We start from the raw sequence: 24,965 nt of genomic DNA, 5'->3' as shown, positions 1-24,965 counted from the left end.
TGTTGAGTCACATAGGTCACTTGGGACTTCTCTCCTCACAATCTAGCTTCCCACAAATCTCTCGCCCCTATACCTTTGATGGCTTGCCATTCTGACCTTTCAAAGCTAATCAAGCAGTAGCTGTCATAACCCACCTTCACACAAAGGTAGGAAGAATAGACACAACAGAGAAAGAAGCAACAACAGGGCCACACTCTGATGAACCCAGTCTACCTCCTCGGTGAGAAGTAATAGGCCCGAGTCTTGCTACCCACCTAGGCCTTCATCCTGATCTCTCCATGTGAACACAACCAAGAAGGAATGAGGACATCTCATTTTGTCAACTTAGTGGTTTTTGCATGCCCCCCACTTCTGGCTAGGCTGCCCATCAATTGTCCTCTTTACCATATGGCTAGCAGATCACACCAGCCACTCCAAATTGGGGTGCAGGGCCCTTCCATTATACATCATCATGGCTTTCTGGAAGCAGGCTCCCCAACCTCTTCCAAATAGGGTATTGTATCAGCTGAGCAAGTCGTGAATGCTCACTAGTCCCCTGTTATACCAAACAATTGTGTCATGCCGTATACTAAGACTTTTCTTCTCTAGAAAAGATGCTCATACAACGTGCTCTTGTGGTCCTGTGCCATCCTGGACACCCTTATCTAGACACTCTCCTAAAAAATGATGGTGCTGAAACTGCTGACATTTCCATATGGAATCCAATATACAGACAAATGCCATCCAGTGAATAGGTTTTCAAAATATTTAATCCAAATATTTCAGACATATATTTGTAGCATTATATAAATTTGCTTAAATTATATCCAACAGAAGTTTTTTGAAAGAATTTAATAAATCAACTTTAAAAATTTGTGGAGGTGGGGGCAGCTAGGTGGTACAGTGAATAAAACACCAGCCCTGGAGTCAAGAGTGCCTGAGTTCAAATCCGGCCTCAGACACTTAACACTTACTAGCTGTGTGACCCTGGCCAAGTCACTTAACCCCAATTGACTCACTAAAAAAAAATTAATGGAGGTGTTGAATTTGGGCTAAAACATGATATAATCAGACTTGATATTTTCAATCCATTTCAATTAAGAAAACATTTCTTAAGCAACACTGTGCCAAGTGCAGATATATGTGTAAGACTTCATACTACTTGGTCAATAAATGTATCTTTTATTTGTATTATAAAGCAACAGTTCAAAGTAACTACTCTTGATGGCATTTTAAATCACTTAAAATCTTTGAACTTCTCTGCATTTCACGGATTTGGTAATAGCTTTATTATGTTGTTTGATCACAGATGAGATAATATATGTAAATATGCTGGAAATTTTAAAGCTCTTGATATGTTAGCTAGCATCTGTATCACTAGGAAACATCATTGACAATTAATGGGCACTCAGGTATATACATTATAGCTAAAGTTTATTTTTCCTTAATAAAAGAAACAAATAATTAAGTTTGGAGATTCCCCAACACAACACAGCTTTAGTGATACTCATCAACAAAACTGAACTTTGTTCTGTCTTCAGTACTTTAAGGTTCTGTGATTTTGTCTATGTATATATCACTTCTGCCTTCTCCAATATTTATGATCTCCTGAGGGTTGCCATGAACAAAAAATTATCATCCTGAAGACATCTTATGATGAACATCTCTGAGCTTAGCCAAGTTGCTCATCAGAGGATAGAATCTAGTTCATCGTCAGAACTCTCCACCTTGGTAGGGCCTGCCATTGACCTAGCCTTTAGGAGGCCAGAGTTTTCTCCAAACATTGATGAGGTACCAAACAAGAGCAATTTTGGACTAAAGAATGTTTTTCTAATTTGAATAATAACCTTCACTGTCATTCAATTTGGAATCCTAAGATCTTGGAAATATATCTCAGCAACGGTCTTCATCTGCATCACATAAACTCTCGTATATGACTTCCCGCTCCCCCCCACTTGACCAATACTTATGTTCAGTTGTTCATTCAGGACCTTGAAAGAGGAGGAATGCAAGGCTTTTATTTGGTATCTTTTTTTTTTTAGTGAGGCAGTTGGGGTTAAGTGACTTGCTCAGGGTCATACAGCTAGTAAGTGTTAAGTGTCTGAGGCCGGATTTGAACTCAGGTACTCCTGACTCCAGGGCTGGTGCTCTGTCCACTGCGCCATCTAGCTGCTCCTGGTATCATTTTTTTTAAATATATTTATTCAGTTATACACATATACATTTTTGTCTTTCTAATGCTGTTTCATTTTTCCTTTATTTTCAGTCAAAGGCCCTTATCCCTTTACAAACCGAAGCTCACCCAGAAACAAAACAAAGAGTTTTGACTAACTACATGTTTCCTCAGCAACCTCGCGGTGATGAAGGTAAATCACCATCAGAAATATCTTCTAAAAACCCAAATCAAAAAAAAATGTAATAATTTTTTTTATTATATAAAAGGATTGTTTTAGCTTTGAACGCTGGACAGTGACATCTGTGGATAGGTAAGGTTATGGATATGTTGATAATATAAAAGTCATAAACTTCAAAAAATTGAATAGATGTATATAAAAACAATTTGGGGGTTTTGGGGGGGACTACCTTTGTTTTTTCTCCAACCTAATCATTATGCCCAAAGGAAACTCTTCAGAAGCATTCTAAAAAAACCACTTCCCTTCCTTGTTAAATAGAAATGACCGATTGAATTTAAGGAACTTCCTGACTGAAGAAATAGTATATCCAGGAGGTGGTCAATTAAGGAAAGTTCTAGCATTTGTTTCCCAGGGTATTTTAACAGGTACCCAGTTAAGTAAATGATACAAGGTCAGTGTTTGGAGAGCAGAATGAACTCAAGTTCTCAAAGAGCTGTTACCAACCTTGGGTTGCCTAGTTCGACAAGCACAAACAACATGTCTCATGAACTCATGACATCAGGTGCCCTTAGATATTAACCCCCAAAAGACATTTGACAAAAAAGTTATTCCAATCTTGTCTTTCCCAAGGTAAAGCATTTGATCTAGGAAATGTTGCTAAGCATTTTTGGATATTTAGGTTAAGAATCAATGGGATTAAAGGGCAAGTGTAAGTGCTGGAAAAGGAGTTCCTTAATCCTATTGATTCTTCACGTTTTCAAAGAAATGGATCACTTCTTTAGGGGGTGCTGATATGGGCAGCTGTGTCCCAAGTGCTGATTAGTGGGAATGTGAAAAGAAATGAAAGTGAAGTTCTTCCCAACCAAGAGAGAGAGAGAGAAAGAGAGAGGGAGGGAGGGAGGGAGAGACAAGGAGAGGGAGAGGGAGAAAGAGAGAGAGACAGACAGAGAGACAGAGAGAAAGAGAGGGAGAGAAAAAAAGGAAGGAAGGAGAGAAGAGGAAGAGATGGAAAATGGAAAATGAGGCAGAGAGACAGACAGAAAGGTGAAGGGAAAAGAGAGAAAGGGAGGGAGGGAGAGATAGGAGAGGAAGGGAGAGACAGAAAGAAACAGGAAGAGGAGAGGGAGAGAGAAGAGAGAGTGAGAAAGGGAGACATACAGAGTGCTGCTTCAAAAAGTAACCCTCTTTAAATCCAATTTTACTTGAATTAGGACAACTTGTAAATGGATCCTTCTGTAACAGGTATGCCCATCTTCCTAGTTTTAAGATTAAATTATAATAAAAAATTCATTTGTAATTCACAAATATAAATGAATCCTTCAGTTTCTTATATGGTTTTATAAGCATTTTTAGCTTTTAGGAAACATATCAATTTGAAAAATATATCTCCATATTTAGTGTATTTGAAATCTTGAGCTTCTGAAAGAAAAACAACCGTGTTTATTTATATAGCTATTTGAAGATTAAGGTCTAAATGCTTTCTTATGGAGTAGGAGTAGTAGTACTAGAGCTAGTCTTCTTTTCATTTCCATGTTCAAGGAACCTTCAGGAAATTCTGTGAAAGGATTTCTCTTTGAAGCTTGCAAGAAAAAATTGAAAAGACAGTCACAAAATCTTTCTTGGAACCAGATATTTAAATTAAACATCTCCTTCCCTCCTTGATTTGATATAGACCTATTGATGTGAGATGAGGCATTAAGAGAATAACAATGTTTTGTCATATGGGAAGGAAAAAAATATTTAAGCCAGGGGAGATAAGGGTAATTAGCATATAATTAAAGATCTTGAACTCCAGTCACCTTGGGCTTTCTGGGTCACAAGTAGAATAGATATATAGACAGATACACACCCTTTCCAAATTTCTTATAAGACAAAAAAGGAGTTTGACCAAGGTCATAATTTGGAGTTTCAACATTTCAACATTAGCATCATTGCTCAGCCTTTTACTGACAATATAATACTTAGAAGTCATTTAACATTGTTTTTTTTAATTTCAGGCTTGAGTAGAATAATTGGAACCCCTGTATGAAAGTGCAAATGACTCTTGCCATTCCTTCTCCCAGATAGAGAAAAAAAAAAATCCCTGCTGGGCTGCCTCTACAGAAACAGTAGCTAAAATGCTAGGAGACTTCTTCTAAAAGAAACCATATGTTTACAGTGTTTTTTAATGTAAAAGATTCCATATCCCACCCTCTGCATAGCCAGCTCTCCATACTAGGAGGCTTAGAAGCAAGGCCAGTTTGGAATGAATGGAAATTGATGATAATTGATTTTAAGCTAAATACAAAGCCATCTGGCAGCTGGAATGTTGATGATGCCCCTTTTTCTTTTTCAGTTTTTTTTAGTACCTTTCAACAGTTTTTGCTTGATGCATTAATTAAGGATTATTAATAATCCTCTATTAGAAAACTACTTTTACTCTGATAATACTTTGGAATATAACTGTAGATTTCCAGTCAGACAGCGACAGTTTTAACCCTACTCTGTGGGAGGAGCAGCGACAACAACGAATGACTGTTGCCTTTGAATTTGAAGACAAAAAGGAAGAAGAGGACAGTGCTGGAAAAGTTAAGGTGAACCTTCTATGTCTTGTTTCACAGCCTCCTTTCCCCAACCCTCTAGGGGACTTCCAGTTTTCCATTGATTTTATATACGCAGTCAAGGGTTAGCACACATTTAATAACAAAAGCGGTCCTCACGTTTCCCCATTCACTGTTTTTAAAGATAGCAACATGGTCTCGTTTCATAAAGATTAAGAACCTTGCCAGTTCTTAATCTGCCCATCCGGTTGAGATTGCTACTCATACTGCCCCAGCTCTGACTGAGGGATCCTTGAGGTACCAGTGTTGTCATAGCCTGAGAGAGAGAGAGAGAGAGAGAGAGAGAGAGAGAGAGAGAGAGAGAGAGAGAGAGAGAGAGAGAGAGAGAGATTGTCAAACTGGTAGCCAGCAAGAGATCATTCCAAGTAGAGATTATCGTTAAGTGAAATAATCAGCATGATGAAAAAAATTAGATAAACTCTCAACAGGTTTATTTTAGTCTTTTTTCCACAGCCTTGGTTTTCTGTTACCTACTAAGCAATGTGTCATACAAACTGAACTGAGGCTAAATATAATCAATGTTAAACTTTAGTATTAAAATGTCAAGGATTCAAGTGTCACTGGGATAGGTGAGGACACCAGGAATACATTTAAATCTGACGATACAAAATAATTAAGGACAAGAGTAGCTAAAGCTGGTAACTGATGTTCTTGTTGTTTGAAATATCCTCAAAATGTCAACCTTACAGGATATTTAAATAAATATCCTTGAGTAAGTTCCAATTCATTTAACTTAGATGAATTCAAAAATGTAAATACATTTCCACTTTTTGTCAATGTCAAGTTTCAGTGTCTTCTATCATCATGGCAACATCTTGGATCTCCCATTAAATTTTGTTCTTATTATTTATGTACTTTTTCCATCATAGATACTAACAATTCTCACTCTAGTTGACTAATTATGCAGGTAACTTAATATGCATCTCACCTACAAATTTTGTGGTCACCCTTGGCTTTACACCTTTCCTTCGACCCCACTCATTTCCTGACCTTTCTTTTGAACATCAAGGTGCTCTCTGCATACAGGGCAGCAAGGTAGTTGAGCATTCATTGATGTAGCATGTGGGGTTTTTTTCTAGCAACAGGAAAAAAACCTTAATTGTTATGGGAATTTTGCACAAATATCTTGGTGTCTTGGTGATTACAGGCTCAAAATAACTTGGAAGGATTTTTATTTGTTTCCAGAAAAAAAAAACAGCCTTGAGTTGAATATTTATGCTTTTAAGATTATCATTAGTAAGAGCCCCCAAAATAAAGAAGGTGCTGATCTCCCAGAATTTTCCATTTTAGACCCAATGGTAATGTGCTCTGCCCTGGACTTCTGAAGCATTTTCCTGCTTTATTGAATTTCCAGAACTCTGGGCACTTCTCACTGACAACCTTAGGGTATCTGAGAGGGCATGAAAAGTGTACAGAACCTGATCTGGTGCATGTGCATCACAGCAAAAGCTGAGTCGCTTCAATGCCCAAAGACTGTCCATTCAAACCATCATTTAGCAGTCTGGTTTGTGGGGTTTATCAGTCAATCCACAGGCATTTGTTATACACTCTCTATGCACCAGGCACTGTACTAAGTGTTGGGGAGAAGAGAGGGACCAAAACAGGGTCCCTGTCCGAAGGCAGTGGGTTATTATGGGGGGAGACGGAGGATTGGGGAGAGAGTTTGGGGTTTATTCTTTGGGTTTAGGTTGCTTTCTTTTCTTTGCTTCCACATTAGCTTTTCTTTTTACTTTGGAGTTTATTTCGTGGTTTTTATTGTTGTTATGGTTTGGTTTGGTTTGGTTTGGTTTGGTTTGGTTTGGTTTCTTTTTTAATTTCCATCTACGTAGTCGTGGCTGATTTAAATATTTCCAACGCCAGTGTCTTTGGGATGAATTAGAATACAAACATTCTTCTAAATAAGTCATCATGGAGGCATGATGAATGGGTTACACTGAAATCTTAAACAAGGTTAATCTCAATTTTCTGGTTCATTACATGGGCATTAAATTCAGGACCCATTTTATCTCTTGATTTATGCCAATTCAGAAAATGGAAAATCATCCACTATTGACCTATGCCATCAACTTCCATATGAATTAATGTGTACTTCCCTAACTTTGTGTATAGCATAACATGATTGCTGCATTTTCTGACAAGTTTATGACCCATTAGCATCCTGCTGTAGTATTGGTGTTGGATAAAATCGAGAGAAAGCTAGTTTGCTCACAGTGTTTCAATGCATTACCAAAAAAAGCACTCAGACAAGAGTAGAGAAATGATAACCAACTGCAAGTGTTGCTACAGTGCTCCTCTTTCTCCCAGAAAATGGAGATTCCTTCTCCCACAGGATCACCCTTGCCATGCCCCCTGGGAAAGGGGCCAGCGTGGGATTACCCTCCACCCTGCCAGACTGTCTGGCGACTGCTGCACACCGTGGGCCAGGTGTGATCAGCAGATCCAAGACCCTGACCCACAGCTGGCATGGGGGTGTCTAAGTGGCCTCCAGCAGGACAGGAGCGTGTGCACTCCATTGCCAGTGGCAGCCAATTCCACCACTCTTCCCTCTCTAAGTGGCAGACAGGTAGGCCTAGGTGTGCGGGGCAGGAGTTTCCCCCCTCCCCATAGAGGCTGCCTTGGAGCCAGTGGGCTATGGGGTATGTTCTGCATGGTTTTTGTAAGGAATGGTGATTGCCTACCTGTTTTCTAATTGCCAGTATTTGATCCAGATTGAATTGTGTTGTGGATACTTGGCAATTATCAGCATTTGTGGTGGGGTGGGGGAAAGGGGAATCTTAAAGGGGAGGGTAAAACAATTTGGGGCACCTCAAGGGGGGATCCCTGGGTGGCTTTTGACTTGGGCAGACCACTTTTGGCTGTAGCTTTTGTTGTTAATGATGGACTTTCCCATCCCAAGCATGAAAATATTGGTAGAATATTAGCAACTGGACAGATGTGACAGTTAGATAACTGGTCAATTTAAAGTTCATGGAAATGAACATTTGGGAACTGCTAAAGTATCTAAATCTTTCATTTTTAAAATGACATTGCATTTGGATAAAAATTCACAGGAAAGGGACATTGGCGCTAAGATGGAATTTTGTTCAAAGACATTGATTTACTTTGGAGTTGCAATAAATAGTACCATTTTAATGAAATAATAAGCCTGCCATCATGGCCTCAGACTTTTAAAATTGCCTTTATTATCACTTAAAGTACTAACTAATTGTATTAATGTCACATAATGAACTGAGTTGTGAGGAAGCATGGCTCGGTGGCAAGAAGGATCAGGTTCAAATCTGCCTCAGACTTTTTTCAACTGTGTGACCTTGGACAAATCATTGAATCTTTCTTAGCCACAGTTTCTTCACATGTAAAATGGGAGTGGCTTAGAAGTTCATCTGGCCCAAATCTATGGTCCTATGAGTCCATGTGCTAGACAAAAACACTTCTGCAAAGTCAGGCAGAGTGAGTCTCTCTTCCTCTAAAGTGTTCAGAGAGTTCCTTTAATTCTTTTTTAAAAGTCCATCTCAGAATAAGAGATTTCAAAATGAAATGATCAGCACAGTAACTGTCATTTTTCTCCTGAAATTTGACTTTCTGTTGTCTTTACTGTTAAATAAAATTAGAATCATCATTTTAAAAAAAACAATGATGGGTCTATATTTTAAACCTGGAGATTTGTCCATTTCTAAATTCTAGACTTGTTAATATCCATAAAATGCCTTTGCATTAAGAAATTACAACTTCAAAACTAATATTTTGATATTTCCAAACCAAAGATTTACTATTTCAATCCATAATTCCTAAACAAAATAATTTTTCCAAATGATTTAAAAATGAAAGAGAAAGAGTATAAAACATTTCCTTATTTTGTATAAACTGACTATTTCAGTAGGTTTTTCTATTCAATAAAATGTATTTTACATGAACAAATACTATAGGGTAAGTGATTAATACATTTCAATAATCAAGTAATTGTCAGTAGATATGTCACCTAAATTTAAACAAATTTAATTTTCTGTATTATGTACCAGAATAAGAGACACATTGTCCTAAACATTTTAAAATAAAAAGAAACATCATATATTTTAGATTGTTATTATATTAACATAATGGTTTCTGATCATAAACTTATCATCACTGGAGCATTTGGAATACATATTGAAAACCAGTAAAAGAAAAAAAAATAAAAATTTTTTAAAAAGAAAATCAGTAAAAGAATCATTAAGCTATTATCAAACATTTGTTTACAGAATTTTTAAAAGTTGGTATTATACCACCTTGTGACACACACTTTTGACATTCAGAAAAAAATAACAAATCCCAATTTATTTTAAACTAAAAAAAATAGATTCTAAACTGCCGATTTGTCTTCTATGCTACTATGTGTATTTGTATTTGTGTGTATGTGTGTGTTATACCTATACTGGTGATTTGCTCATATCACCAAAATATATTTGACTAGTCTATCCCTGCCACTGAAGTAGATTTCCTTTCAAGTAGCTCTAAATAAGATTAGAAAAAAAGCCAAGGTCATATGGCAAAGCATATTAATTTGGATCTTGCTTTGCCAAAGGAATCCATTATTTTTTTGTGTGGAGCAGTGAGGGTTAAGTGACTTGCCCAAGGTCACAAAGCTAGTAAGGAGATCCATTTTTAATTTAAAACCAATGTTAATATCAACTTACTTTATTTTATTATTTAAAATCAATTTACTTTACTTTAACCAACTTTTCAATGACTGGCTCATCTATTGTTTCATTTTGTACCTTTTACAACAACCCTGTGAGATAGATTAAACTGGTATTATGATCCCTATTTACATTAAAGAAATTGAATCACAAAGACTTTTTGACCTACCTAAAGGGACACTTCTTGTTAAGAGGAGAACTAGACCCAATAATCAGGTCTCCTGACCCCTATGCCCGCAGCACTTTCCTGTAAGAACATCATGCCTCCTCTAATAAACTTAAAGCAAGGAGATTCTTTTCCATGTTAAATATCTGCACCCAAATTTGTCTTATATAAATGTATATTCACTTGAATATTGGGTATGTCACCAAAATATATTCACTTGACAAAATGTTCAGGAAGTATTATGAATGCAGTTAGAAACACACTGTCATGTAGCCCTATCAACAGCAAACAGGTTTGACGAAGAATAACAAATTGTATTTCGACTAGATCTTGAAAAAGCAAAATGTCTTCTTTTCTTGGCTTCCTCGATGTACCATAGAAACTGAGAATGTTAAAATTACTTTACAGATAAAGAAATGGTGACATGTATAATTTTATATCATGTTTCAATATAACTTGCCATATCAACACTATGTTAAGAAAAATAATATATTGACAGGAATCATAGTTCCTGGATTAAAATGTTTGCCCTTTTAGAAATGATTAGTTTTTTTACTTGAAACTTCTGATGTCAAACAAGACTATAGTTCAATAAAATAATTTAAAATAAAACAAAAATGGTATATTAATATTTCCAATAGCAGTTTATATAGTAGTATGTGTATCACAGGATTTTTCTAGCAAAAATACTCATTTTTATTTAAGATTCACTGTATGGAATTAATCTTTAAAAAAACACCTTTATTATAGTATTTAAAACAGTTCAGAAAGCTTATTTTCTTTGAAGCCTAGACTTCAACAACCCTTGTGATTTAGTATATTTCTCAATTGTTTCTCATGTTATGAATTCTACTCTAATCTATTCATGTGATAGAAAAAAATTGTTGTCTCCCTGTCTTCCAAAATATATCGCACATCTCTAAACAACTTTCTAAACAATTGGTTACTTTCCTTTACCCCTATTAGAAATATAATCTGGACAGAGCAATAAAAAGGGGTTTTGTTTTGTTTTTTGTTTTGTTTTGTTTGCTTTTGTTGTCGTTTTAGGGAAATTGGAAATGTTCAGTTCCTTTTGGATGGCAAAATGATTTATATCATATACATTAGCATCATCACCATCAAGTAGAATTTCCTGCTTCTTAAGAACTTTATTGACTTACACACACTCACTGACTCAAACACACACACACACACACACACACACACACTCACAATTTCTGCATCTGGCTGAAAACTCAAAGCTGTCATGTTCAGATATTACTCTTTTTGTTAGATAGCTTGCTTTTTTTTAACAGGATAAGACAGACTTACACAATTCAATTTGCATCTTCATTATTTTTAAATCAGTTCTGATGACTATGTGTGTGTTTCAGTCTAACTACATTGTGACAGGTAACCTAACGGCAAGCTATTCTATAAGGGATTTCTCATTGTTCCATAAATTAGCTGTTCAGAATAGTCGCCCACATAGAGTTCATTCCATTAGATCAGCAGAGGGAAGCAGAGCTGGAGGTGGTGGTAAGGCCAGTCTTTTTGGTCAGAGGACCATTTAATGCCATTGAGCTGAAGCCCAAATGTAATGGAGCCAAAGCATTCTGGCTAGATGATGGCTTCGCTTCTCCATTTTTCTTGACTGGTTCAGCTCTGATCTAACAAGCACATTAAAATGTTGTACTTGACTTGGGTGAAACTAAATGTAAGTGACCCTTACAATGCTTCTCTCTCCTCCTACTTTGGAAATGATGTACATTTCAAAGTAATGTGGTCATTAACATCTCTCTGATGCATATTAGGACGCCAGATGTTCTCTACTTTTCATTTTTTTTTCTTTTACACATAACAATACTGCATGAAATTCATTGAAGGGGTGGATGTCTCCCCTCTTTTCCTGCATGTGTACCATTAACATCAGTATTTCTGCCCATAAGTAATGAATGGATGGAAGAAAAAAGCTCCCAAAGTACAAAATATTAAGTGATTAATAGCAAAATGATTCAATAGTTTAGCTGCTCTGTCAATATTTCAAGTGTTTAATTGCTGTGATTCTCAGACATCTGCTAGGTAGGTCTGAGAAGAGACTAGGCTCTAAAAACCACATGAATGAAAGAACTGGGGAGTATGATAAGCACTCTTCCATAGAAAACAGTTTTTCCAATATCTATAATGCTTGTGACTTCATGTGCACTTTTACTAGCTATTATGGAAGTTTTGTGCAAATGCATACCAACAATATCTTGTATTAAATTTCTTATTATAAATTTGCAGGTTGAGATAAACCTAAAACGATATCCTACCCCCTACCCAGAAGATTTGAAAAATATGGTAAAATCTGTTCAAAATCTGGTGGGAAAGACAAGCCATGGAGTGCGTGTTGAGAATTCAAATCCAACGGCCAACACGGACCAACCTGTGAAAGAGAAGTATGAACACAAGTGGCCAGTCGCCCCAAAGGAAATTGCAGTTGAGGTATTTCCAAGTTATTAGCAATTTTTAGTATGATATAAGTTATGAGAATGCTAAGCAATGTGACAGCTACTCCTGGGCAAGTAAATTCCTTCAAGGACATTAGCTGAATTTTTAACAATTCATCCAACCATGAGTCTTATATTTAATAAAAGAGTGGTACTTTTTCACAGAATGGCCCCCTTTCAATCCAGTAGTTAATAGAAAACCCAAATTTTCCAAACTTTTCTCAAGGAATAGTTTACTTACCCAGAAAGATCTAGCCAACACTAATTATCTTATTGTAATGATATGGTTTTAGTTAACACAAAATATTCATTATATTAATCATTAGAAGGAAAACCATTCTATTGTAACCAACTAAATTAATGATTCTTGACTGTTGCTATTATACATGTTTCAGACTTCAGCATTTGGATTAGAGCAGATGGCATATTACTTTTTTATTTGGGTCAAGTCTTTCATGTAAAACTTCATTAACAACAGAATACTGAAAGAGAAGTAATTGCTCCCTTTGCCCCTTTGAAGGCAGGATTTGAGCTCAAGTCTTCTTGATTCCATAGTCAACACTCTCTCCACTGCGCAAACCTACCTGTCCCATGTTATCAGCCTGTCATAAGCCCCAGACCCATTGGAAATACAGATATGTATCTTAGAGAAGCAGGGTGATGTGGTAGCTGGAGTCAGGAAGACCGAGGCTCACATCCTGACTCAGATGTTTCCTGTTTGAGAAGACATGGGCTAGCCATTGAATGAATGGGAGCCTCAATTTTCTTGACTGTAAAGTGGGAGAGGCAGCCCTGGAGTCAGGAAGATATGGGTTCAAGGCCTGTGTGTGACCAGTCTCAGTGCCCCAGGCTCTCTGTAATGCTGTAAATTATCAAGAAGTTGATCTGCATTGATCTGGTGACCCTCCATACAACACCACCACCTCTAGGACCCAGCATCCCAGGGTTGGCATGGGGTTCCAGTGCCTAATGGATGTAAAATGCTTTCTAGGTTTTACAACACCCTCTAAATGCCTCTAAATGGTATGTCACATGTACTTTTTGATGGTTATGCTGGAGGTCTTGTGCAGAGAACATTAGAGGGCATGCCTTCTCATTCTCTATAGCCTCTCCAGTGTCCTGCCAAGTGCTCTGCACATGGTCATCACTCATAAAGACCACTGGACCAATGAATGTGGGCTTGCCCATCTAATGTAGACAACTTCTAGTACTTACTGAAATCGAGGGTTATGGGGAGGTCTATTTCCCTCCTCTCCCAGGGTCCCTTGAGCTGTGTCATCCTATCTGCTTCCAAGGCAGCCATTGGGTCACTGTCTATTCATAGGTTTTCTCTTATTTTCCCATCCCTCAGGATTCCTTTGTTCATCCAGCCAGTGAAATGAGGATTGGGGAACTTCACCCTTCACTGGCCGAGGCTCCGCTATACCCTCCCAAACTTGTTCTTCTAGCAAAAGACAAAAAGGGTAATACTTAAAAACCTGGCATCTAAACAACTCTCAGGATATTTGTACAGGTTTCCCTGTACAAATGCCATGTTTCTCATGGTACTTCATGTACATCTCTCTCACATTTTGTTTTCTGAGAGTAGAATGCGGTGTTTGTTTTCAGATCATGATGTTCTGGGAAGCATTAAATTGTAAACAGCCACAACTCTGATACTTTTCCACCTTGAATTTCAGAATCAACAGATGAGTCTGAGGTCGATAAAACTCAGTGTCTGAATAACAGTGTTTCCTCGGGTACTTACTCAGACTACTCACCTTCTCAGGCTTCCTCAGGATCATCGAGCGCCCGCGGTAAAGCAGCGTCTTTGCAGACAACAGCTAAAGATGCAGGAAATCATTCTCTGTGGGGCAACAGGTGGGTTCACACTCCCCTCTTTGGAATTCCCAAATGACTATTTTTTGTCATTTAAATAAAAGTAGGTGGGGGCAGCTAGGAGGCGCAGTGGATAGAGCGCCGGCCCTGGATTCAGGAGGACCTGAGTTCTAATCCAACCTCAGACACTTGACACTAGCTGTGTGACCCTGGGCAAGTCACTTAATCCCATTGCCTTGCAAAAAAAAGTAGGTGCCTTAGGAATTAGTTTTAGCAAATGAGTGGACATAGCAGACAGAACATCCTGGATTGAGTAGGCCAAATCACTGGAGAACCCAACAGGTGAAGGCACTCTGAAGATGATGGAAATAGGGTGCAGAAGGACCTTGTTTGCCTTCCACATTCGTGAACCATGTTGAAAACTATCACTTTGTAGCACTGACTGGCACCAGAGTTAAGCTAAAGCTTATCCCCAGTGAATCTGGCCCACCTCTCTCAATCACAAATGAATAAGTAAAGACACAAGAAGAAGCAGCTATTCAGGGCAGAAGGGGCAGGGTCCAGCAGAGGAGCACAGTGCTGCCCCAGAGTCTCTCTGGATGTGGCCCCTTTTGTTAGTATTTTTTCCTTTTGTGAACAATGGACAAATTATTGTCAGCAGGGTTAATGCAGCCCATATTAAATTTTTGCACAGATGTTATAATATTCCCATGGTTGACATTGTCTTCATCAACAGTTAAGGAACTGCTTTGAATGTTTAAAAGTGAAACGGATGCAATATAATGGGAAAAATTCTGCGTTTGGAAATATGACCCGAGTTCTATGTCTAGCTCTGCCACTTGCTAACTGTGTGCTATTAGGCAAACCATTTAAACTCTCTGTGCCTCAGTTTCTTTGCCTGTAAAATTGTGTATGTGAACCAAATTACCTCGAAGGTCTCTTCTGACTCTCCAACTTTATATACATATGTGTGTGAATATATGTATATGTATATATTATTGTGGTTCAGGACTACATGGGATATAATATCCCAGGCCCTTCTATCCCCCACTATCTCCTGAAGTCCATCCAACCTTATGTTCATTGCTTCCATGACACTCTCTATTCATCTCATCTTCTACCATTCCCTTCTCTTTCTGCCTTCAATCTCTCCCAGCATCAGAGTGTTTTTCAATGAGAACTGTCTCCTTATTATGTGGCCAAAGTAGTTAAACTTCAGCTTCAGTATTTGGCCTGCCAATGAATAGTCTGTATTCATTTCTTTAAGTATTGACTGATTTGAATTCCTTGCTGTTCAAGGGACTCTCAAAAGTCCTCTCCAGCACCACAGTTTGAAAGTGTTGATTTTGTGACACTCAGGTTTCCTTATATTCCAACTCTCAGTCATACATTACTACTGGAAGAACTATAGCTTTGACTATACAGACTTTTATCAACAAGGTGATGTCTCTGTTTTTCAAGATGCTGTCCAGACTTGCCATAGCTTTCCTTCCAATGAACAAGTGTCTTTTAATTTCATAGCTGCATGGGGCAGCTAGGTGGCACAGTGGATAAAGCACTGACCCTGGATTCAGGAGGATCTGAGTTCAAATTTTACCTCAGACACTTGACATTATCTGTGTGACACTAGGCAGGTCACTTAACCCCCAGTGCCCCACAAAAACAAAAATAAAACAATTTCATGGCTGCAGCACCAATTTCAGTGTTCTTGAGCCAAGAATATAAAATCTGACACTGCTTTCATTTATTCTTTTTTTTTTTGGTGAGGCAATTTGGGTTAAGTGACTTGCGCAGGGTCACACAGCTAGTAAGTAAGTGTTAAGTGTCTGAGGCCAGATTTGAACTCAGGTCCTTCTGACTCCAGGGCCAGTGCTCTATCCACTGCACCACCTAGCTGCCCCAGCTTTCATCTATTCTACTGCTATTTGCCAGGCATTGATGGGAACAATTGCCAAGATCTTAGGTTTGGGGATTTTTTAATGTTAACCTTTAAGCCAGCTTTTGCACTTTCCTCCTTTACCCTCATCAAAAGACTTCTTAATTCATCTTCACTTTCTGCCAAGAGAGGAGCATTGTCTCCATATCTGAGATCGTTGATATTTCTTCCATCAACATTAATTCTGGCTTTTGATTCATCCAGCCTGGCATTTCCCATGATGTGCTCTACATATCAGTTAAATAAACAAGGTGACGACATATAGCCTTGTTGTACTCCTTCCCAATCTCAAAGCGAACAGTTGTTCCATGATCAGTTCTAACCGTTGCTCCTTGACCTCTGTAGAGTCTCCTCAGAAAACAAGTGAGATGATCCCCCTCTCTTGGAGGACTTGCCACATTTTGTTGTGACCCCACAGGCAAAGGCTCCAGTGTAGTCAGTGGTGCAGAGGTAGATGTTTGCTGGACTCCTTTGCTTTCTTCAAAATCCAGCAAGTGTTGGCCACTTGGTCTCTGGTTCCTTACCAGCCTCTTCTCATGATAATTCTCAGTTGGCACATTGCTGGAGCTGAGCTTAGAGAACCTTAAGCATAACCTTGCCGGCGTGTGAAATGAATGCAATTGTTTGGCAATTTGAACATTCTTTGGCATTGCCCTTCCTTAGGGTTGATACATCAACTGATCTTTCCATTCATTCCTATGAATTTTCCAAACTTGCCAGCATACTGAGTCCAGCACTTTAACATCTTCACCTTTTAGGGTTTTAAATAGCTCAGCTGGAATTCTGTCACCTCCACTAACCTTATGCTAGCAATAGTTCCTAAGGCCCACTTTACTTCATTTTACAGAATGTCTGAGTCTAGAATGGTAACCCATATCATCGTGGTTATTGATAATGTTAAGATTTCTCTTTTTTTCTCTTTATCTTCAGAATGGTTTTTGTTGCTGCCTCCTGTGCAATAACTCGAACCTCTCTCTGTAGTTGTTCAGGCACTCTATCTAACAGATCTAATTCCTTAAATGTATTCATTACTCCTATTCATTGTTGTTTTGCTTCAGTCATTTCAGTCACGTCTTTGCAAAGATACTGAAGTGGTTTGCCATTTCCTTCTCCAGTGGATCCATCTTGTTAGGCGATCAGAGCTTAAGTGACTTGCCCAGAGTTACACAGCTAGGAAGTATCTGAGGCTGGATTTGAATTCAGGGCTTCTTGACCACAAGCCCAGTGTTGTATCCACTGGCCAACCAACTGCCTCATCTTCACAAAGGATATTATTTAGTTCATAACTATACAATCTGGTGGCTTTTCTTGCTTTCTTCAATTTAAGTCTGGATTTTGCATTAAGAAGCTCATGATCCTCTGAGCCATAGTCATCTCCAGGTCTTGTTTGAACTGATTATATAGAGCTTCTGCACCTTTGTCTGCAAAGTCGAGAACCAATCTGATTTCAGTGTTGGCCATCGGCTGATGTCCATGTGCAGAATTGCCTTTTGTGTTGTTGAAAAAGAGTGTTTGCCATGAGCAATGAGTTATCTTGGCAAAACTCTCTTAGTCTCCGCCCTTTATATCCCAAGGCCAAACTTGCCTGTTATGCCCATTATCTTTTCATTTCCTGCTTTAGCATTCTCGTCCCCATGATGACTATAGCATCTCATTGGGGGAGTTATTACTAGAAGATGTTGTAGATCTTCATAGAACTAATCTGGCCTCTTCCACATCAGGAGCTGAAACATGGACTTGTATATGGTGATGTTGGATGGTTTGTCTTGGATTAAAAAAGATCTCATTCTGTCATTCTTGAGAGTGTACACGGATATCACTTTTCTCACCCTTTTATTGACTATGAAGGCTGCTTGATTCCTCCTAAGGGATTCTTACCCATAGTAGTAGATATAATGATCACCTGGATTCAATTCACCCATTCCCATCCATGCAAGTTCATGGACACCCAGGATGTCCGTGTTTGATCTTTCCATCTCTTGTTGGACCACATCCAGCTCACATGGATTAAAGAGCTTCCATTCCAGGTTCCTGTGCAATATTGATCTTTGTAGCATCACCTCATATGTCTGCAGCTGAGCTTTTTTTCAACTTTGGCCCAGCCACTTCATTGGCACTGGAGCCACTTGTAATTATCTTCCACTCTTCCTCAGTAGCCTACTGGACACCTTCCAACCATCTTCTTTTTTATTTTTTTTTAGTGAGGCAATTGGGGTTAAGTGACTTGCCCAGGGTCACACAGCTAGTAAGTGTTAAGTGTCTGAGGCTGGATTTGAACTCAGGTACTCCTGACTCCAGGGCCAGTGCTCTATCCACTGTTCCACCTAGCTGCCCCCCAACCATCTTCTGATGTCATCTCTTTTATCATTTTATTGGCGACCACTCATTAGATTTTAGATAGCATAGCTAGAATTTTAGCCCCTTACATAGGTTTGCCATTTCCTTCTGCAGTGGATCCATCTTGTTAGGCAATCAGAGCTTAAGTGACTTGTCCATGGGGTTTTCTTAGCAAAGATAGTGGAGCAGCTAGCCATTTGCTTCTATAGTAGATCACCTTTTGTCAGAACCTTCCACTATGACCTGTTCATCTTGGACAACTATGCGCAGCTTAGCTCATAGTTTCATTTCTTTGCCACGACAAGGCAGTGATCCAGGAAGAAGGGATATGTGTCTGTATATACACACATATGTGTATATGTACATATACACTTATGTATATACACATATATGTATACATTACACAGCTCACAAAATGCTTAGAAATACATACCTTATTCTATAATACACACATCATGTATATATATGCATATGTATGTGTGGGGGTGGGGGTATATACTTTGCTGAGAGTAAATTAGGTCCCTTCAGATAATGTTTTGGTAATTTGGGATCACTGGGATGACCTGTATTATTGGAAGCATTTTATTAACCCAAAAGGAACATTGCAGATTATTTTCCAGGATATGATTTTCATCCTTGGAAAATATGGCCAAATATGTGCCTATTATGTCCGGCCAGAGTGTTTAGCACATGTGTTTGCTCAGAGCTCTGAGTACCTTGGTTCTGCATAGAGGTTACCCAGAGTTTATACCAATTCATTAGATGAATCAAGATCATTTGAGAGAAGTTCTTTCGACTTTCATAGTTGATCAGTACTATCTCTACACCTGTCCTGGGTGAATGGCCAACTAACTATATACAGTATAATGGCATTTTCTACTGCTTGTGTATTCACTGGCAAAGACCAATTATAAGACTTCTTTTTGTCTCTCTTACAGGATTACGCAGTCTTTTCCACAGCCTATTGACTCAAAGCCATTACTCAGCAGCGTGAGCCTGTGCCACCAGGGAATTTGCCCCCACGTCCTGAAAGGCGTCCGATGAGTGAAACGTTTGCCGATCACTGGATGATGGCTCCCATTATGATAACACGGGATTTGTTGCTGAGGAGAACGCAGCAGAGAATGCCAACAGTAACCCTCTGTTAAGTTCTAAATCTAGAAGCACATCTGCTCATGGGCGTCGGCCTTTGATTAGACAAGACAGGATAGTTGGCATTCCCTGGAACTTGAGCAGTCTACCCATAGACACACACCTGAATCAGAAGTGCCTCCTTCCAATCCTTGGCAGAATTGGACCCGAACCCCCAGTCCTTTTGAAGACAGGACAGCTTTTCCTTCTAAATTGGAGACCACCCCCACTACAAGCCCTTTGCCAGAAAGGAAAGACCATATAAAAGAACCAGCAGAAATAGCGAGTCCTTTCTCTTCCGGAGTCCCCTGGGAGTACCAGGATTCCAATGCAAACAGGAGTCTCAGTAATGTCTTTTCTCATATTCACTGCCTCCCAGAGCCTTCCAAAGGGGTGATTGCAATTAGCAAGAGCACAGAGAGGCTTTCCCCACTGATGAAAGATATCAAGTCCAATAAATTTAAAAAGTCACAAAGTATTGAGGAGATAGACATCGGTACGTACAAAGTTTATAACATACCATTAGAAAACTATGCATCTGGTAACGATCACTTAGGAAGCCACGAAAGGCCAGATAAGATCATGGTGCCCGAGCACGGCATGTCCAGCATGTCTCGGAGTCAGTCGGTGCCCATGCTGGATGACGAGATGTTGACTTACGGCAGCAGTAAGGGGCAGCTGCCGCAGAAGCCCTCTGTGACCAAGAAAGTCTATCAGTTTGACCAAAGCTTCAACCCGCAAGGAGCAGTCGAGGTGAAAGCAGAAAGAGGATGCCGCCCCTTTCCAGCAGAACCCTGAGTATCTGGCACAGCCTGGTCAAACTCTCGCCAAGGATCTGGTCAGTCCGAGAGCCTACAGAGGCTACCCCCCCTGTGGAGCACATGTTTCTCCTTCTCTCAGCCCTCCGTCAATGAGGAGGCCATCGTTAATGCCAGTTGGCCAGCCAGGGTTCCAGGGCTGGATTCCTCAGAAGAGCCGACTCTCTGGCGAGCTCCGCAGAAATGGCCATGTTCAGAAGGGGTCAGTGAGCCGCACGAAGTGCCCCCAGTGATAGGTATGGCAGGCCTCCGTATAGAGGAGCCTGGACCGCCAAGCAGCGCCTCAGTATCTGATCCCAGTTCCCCTCAAAAGGAATGGCAGGTATGAAGACGAACATCCTTCATATCAGACGTGAAAGCCCAGGCGGGAAGTTTTCCAGTTAAAAACCTTACCCAAAGGCGGCCATTGTCTGCAAGAAGCTACAGTACAGAGAGTTATGGGCCTCCCAAACCAGACCAGTTTCAGCTAGGCCTACAATGGCAGCTCTTTTGGAAAAGATACCGTCTGACTATAACTTGGGTAACTATGGTGACAAGCCGTCAGATAACAGTGATTTAAAGACAAGGCCCACTCCTGGGAAGGAGAGGAGAGCTGTGGGAAAATGCCTGCAGATTGGGAGGAACAACAGCTGCTTAGACATATAGAAGCTAGAAGGTTAGACAGGGTATGTTGGCATTTCTCTGTAAGAATATCATCAATGCCTTAGTTTACATTTTCATATTTTTTCAGTACTTGCAGTAAAGCATGAACTACACGACTGAATAGTGGTGATTGAAATCTGCTTTGTGTTTGCATTAATCGGAAGATGACTGCAAAAGGTTACCAATGGCATTTTTTAAATAACCTGTTAGAGTCAGTCCTATGGGGTAGTGATTTCTAAATTTGGCCTTAGGCCTGTTGTTTGGGGGGGGAGGGGAGAAGTCAATGATTCTGGCATTCTATTTTGAAGCGTTGTGGATTTTAGGCCACTGGAGTAAAATGCCTGTTCCAGGCTCAAAAAAGGGTGCCCTAATAGGCCCAAAGCGTGTCATTACACCTATGAATAGGAATGACTTCATTCACCCTTTTCTCAATAAGACCAATTATGTATAAATGCCAGGCCATCTTGTGTAGACAAATTTGTGCTTAGTTAAAGCTATGGGACTACTTAAGTTATTGTTTATAATGAACAATTAGCATCCCAGAAGGAACCAGGAGAAGTCAGGATTCAACGCCCTACACGTTTCTTTTCTTTTTTTTTAATTGTGTTGTTTATTTTATATAGTAGGAAATATTTAGATCCAGGTTTTTTAAGTCAACAAAAATAATGATTCTTTGAGAAGATTAGAAATAAGTGAGAAAAGTCATCCAGATTCAGTCGAGTATGAAGCCACAACAAAAGGTACCTCATAGAGTGGTTGAAGAGATTCAGCTTTATTTTGGAACTGCTGAGAATCTCTTTGTCTTAGAAATTAAAATCTATCCAGAAGAAATATTTTTCCTTCTCTAGAAATTAATGAAGTGAGTGAGTCATGCAATATACTCCATGGGCTTGTGGCTGTTTATTTTCAGCATAGGTTCCTTGAGTTGTTTTCTACTTAAAGATACATAAAGGATTTGTTTGTTTGCTTTTTTCATTTTTTTTTTAAAAAAAGGATCTCTTGTTTTCCTTAAACCTAGAAAACGGTGGGTATTTCACTTATTCTATTTTAGATTGTAGGCTAGAAGAGTAAGTTTTTACAATGGAGTCCCTTAATTTGGGATTTCATGTTTTCAGAGTGAATTCTTTCAAAGTCATTATTTATATTATTTGTAACATTTGTGTCATAGTTACATGACAAATGAAGTGTAAGGCAGGAAGAGGAGATAAGCATTTGGGAATTCGTTTTCTTTCAATTTGGGAATCAGCTTTGCCTTATTAAATATTTCATCAAAATATCTGATCCAAATAGGAATGCTCATTCATGTTAAAGGGAGGTCTTCAGGCTAAATCTGTCAGTAGGATACGTTCTGATGCTGCCTCTTTTGGCTCCGTGTAGACATAACATGGAGAGGGAAAATGTTTGGGGCCAAAGAATGCAGTATTACTGGGGTGTTATTTGGATTTGCAGATACAAGCATACTCTAACAAAGTAACAGAGAAAGGTCATAAGAAACTTTTCAGTGTTATTTTTGAATGAATATGGTAGCATAGCGTTATGTAGGGGTGATAGAGAGGAGAATGAAAACAAATAACTATTTGATCCAAAACATTTTTGCCCCAATTTAACAGATAGATAGAACTTCCAATGAAGAATAAGTGATATTCTCTAGAATCAGCAGGGACCTGATGAGTGCAACTGGGGATGGGGATGGGAATGGGAAAGAGATGAAGAAGTGGGCAATCTGCCCATTCAGTGAAGAACTGACTAAATAGGCACCGTCCATTTATCTGATACAACCCTTTTTTTGTTAGTGAGCGTGAATTTCACACAAACTCTCTGTATTATCTTCCATAAGCCTGGTTTTCTTCAAAAAATAGTATAGAAACAGTTTTCAACAGCTTCTCCTTTAGTTCTAAAGGTAATGTGAAGGGAACTCAAATCCTGGAAGCTGGTAACAGTTATCTTGTCCCTCCTACTCCTCCATCTAAGCAGGCCACACCACTAGCCATTGAACTGCCACGCTACCCAGTCTAACTGTACCTACCTTGTTCCTAAAGATATTCAATTAATCCCAAGCAACAAAGTTCAATCTTTTGTGTGAAGTCCATTCTGAGGAATCTATAATCTGGAATCCCCTCTATGGCCAGGTCACGCAGAGTGTAGTGTGCTTCCCCTGAAACTCACTCAGGTCTCTAGAGTGAGCCCTGATGACCATGTTCCAGAGTTCCTTGTCCATTTTGCAAGAAAGAGAACTTCTGGAGGTCTGGTCCTCCAGGGAGCTGAACAGCATCCCTCGTGGTAAAGAATAAATATTTTCCTTTGAAGGAGAGCTGCAGAATAAACTCCAACCCCAACACTACTTTCCCTCCTGTTTAGCCATAGAATGGAGAGTCCACAGCTTTTGAAATTTGTTCCTTCAAATCCCCTGTCCTGGGGCAGCTAGATGGTGCAGTGGATAAAGCACTGGCCCTGGATTCTGAAGGATCTGAGTTCAAATCCAGCCTCAGACACTTGACACTTACTAGCTGTGTGACCCTGGGCAAGCCACTTAACCCTCATGCCCAACACAACAAAAAATCCTCTGTCTTCCCTCCACCCCTGGCCATATGGACAATTATTAAGTACAGAAGTTCAAACACTTTTTATAAATGCTCCTTCTTTAGGTAACTAAAGGAATCATTCATGCTCAGATAAGTTGTTTCACATCCTGTTAATACCCTGTCTATTAATTTCAATTCTGAAGTGATGACATTAAAAATGACTGCATAGAAGGACTTATCTGAGATCGAATATTTATACAAGGTACCCCCAAAATCTTAGTGCAACCTAAACTTCAGTCACTTTTGAGACTTCTCCTATATTAGCAAGTTATAACTAGATGACATTTCATTATAGTTTCAATGAAACTTCAGTGTTAAAGATTATTACATCAAAAAGTAACACTTTTCAGAATTTTACCATCAGAATTAGTATTTCAAATTCCAAATCATATGTATATAATTCTGAACACTTATAAAGGAAAATAGATGGAAAGACTGAACAGAATTGATTTCTTGTGACTCTAAATAATAAAATTAGTTTAAAGTGACCATCCTTATAATGAGTGATAAGTTCCCTGAGGTTCAAGAAAAAGAGTTTAGATTTGACATCAAGGGATGGAATTCCAAACCCAGGTTTACTGCTCAGTTCCTTGGTGGCCTCAGACAGGCCATTGGTCATCTCTGAGGCTTCAGCTCTTGGGGGTGCAGGACCCTTCCAACATTCATCTTTGATCCCCTGTGCTTTCAAAGTGCACCCTGAGTAAACATGCTTGGTGCTTTTTCCTGAGGGAATACTTAAAATGTTGGCATTTTTAAGGAATATTCCAGGACCTGAAATAATTTTCGATTTATCCTTGAGAGTCATCACTTCCCAAGCACAATTTCTGATTTCCAGAATATGTGCATAAGTATTGTCCTGTAGCATATTAATTTACAGCTAAAATAACTTTTATAGCTCAATAAGAGAGTCTCCTGCCCCAATTGAGAAATAGAGTTAGTTCAGTTCCTCTACTCCTGTGTAAGTTCATATATATTTATGGAATGAAAAATTAGAAAAAATGTGCAGCAATGGAAAGAGAAACTGCTCTGGGATCAGGTGCCACAACCTGACACTGACTTGATCAGTTGCTTAGTCCTTGTGTGTCTCAGTTTCCTCAGACATCAGATTAGGGTATTGAGCTGAGCAACGTCCAAGCACCAAAATGATACAGGTTTCTGTGAAAGTTCCTCCTTGGCTCCATCTAGTCCATTCCAAAAGAAGATGGAAAGGACAAAGAAAGCTCTCTGCCCAACCAATTTGACTATTTTAAATTAATCAAAAATTCTGCCAGGCAGGTGGCCACTCCTGTCACCGTAACTGATTAAATGTGTATCTATATACACCAATTATTTGGGTGAACGGCCGTCATTGGTTCTTCACCTTTCTCTGTATCCCCCTTGTTGGCACTGTGCCTGTCCTGTGGGAAGTGTGTGATCCATGCTTGTTGACTGACTAACTGACTTGTGGGGTCTCTAGAC

The 24,965-nt window shown here is 39.2% G+C and overlaps 1 protein-coding gene across 1 annotated transcript in view; it reads left to right on the top strand.

The window, feature by feature from the left end:
- LRRC7 (leucine rich repeat containing 7) overlaps positions 1-24,965 on the top strand; it is a 574,557-nt gene that overhangs the window by 481,483 nt on the left and 68,109 nt on the right. Inside the window, 17 exon segments of the mRNA XM_044002921.1 lie at positions 2,246-2,345; positions 4,782-4,906; positions 7,263-7,496; positions 12,038-12,238; positions 13,595-13,706; positions 13,923-14,103; positions 19,273-19,316; positions 19,319-19,399; positions 19,402-19,554; positions 19,557-20,235; positions 20,237-20,336; positions 20,339-20,393; positions 20,396-20,542; positions 20,545-20,631; positions 20,634-20,723; positions 20,726-20,857; positions 20,860-20,948. Of these exon segments, the coding sequence (XP_043858856.1) occupies positions 2,246-2,345; positions 4,782-4,906; positions 7,263-7,496; positions 12,038-12,238; positions 13,595-13,706; positions 13,923-14,103; positions 19,273-19,316; positions 19,319-19,399; positions 19,402-19,554; positions 19,557-20,235; positions 20,237-20,336; positions 20,339-20,393; positions 20,396-20,542; positions 20,545-20,631; positions 20,634-20,723; positions 20,726-20,857; positions 20,860-20,948 (2,610 nt within the window).

The sequence above is a fragment of the Dromiciops gliroides genome, chromosome 4 (assembly GCF_019393635.1).
Source record: "Dromiciops gliroides isolate mDroGli1 chromosome 4, mDroGli1.pri, whole genome shotgun sequence".
In the NCBI taxonomy this organism is placed as follows: domain Eukaryota; kingdom Metazoa; phylum Chordata; class Mammalia; order Microbiotheria; family Microbiotheriidae; genus Dromiciops; species Dromiciops gliroides.
Note: the sequence above shows the minus strand (reverse complement) of the source record. Positions and strands in the feature narration are given on the sequence as shown.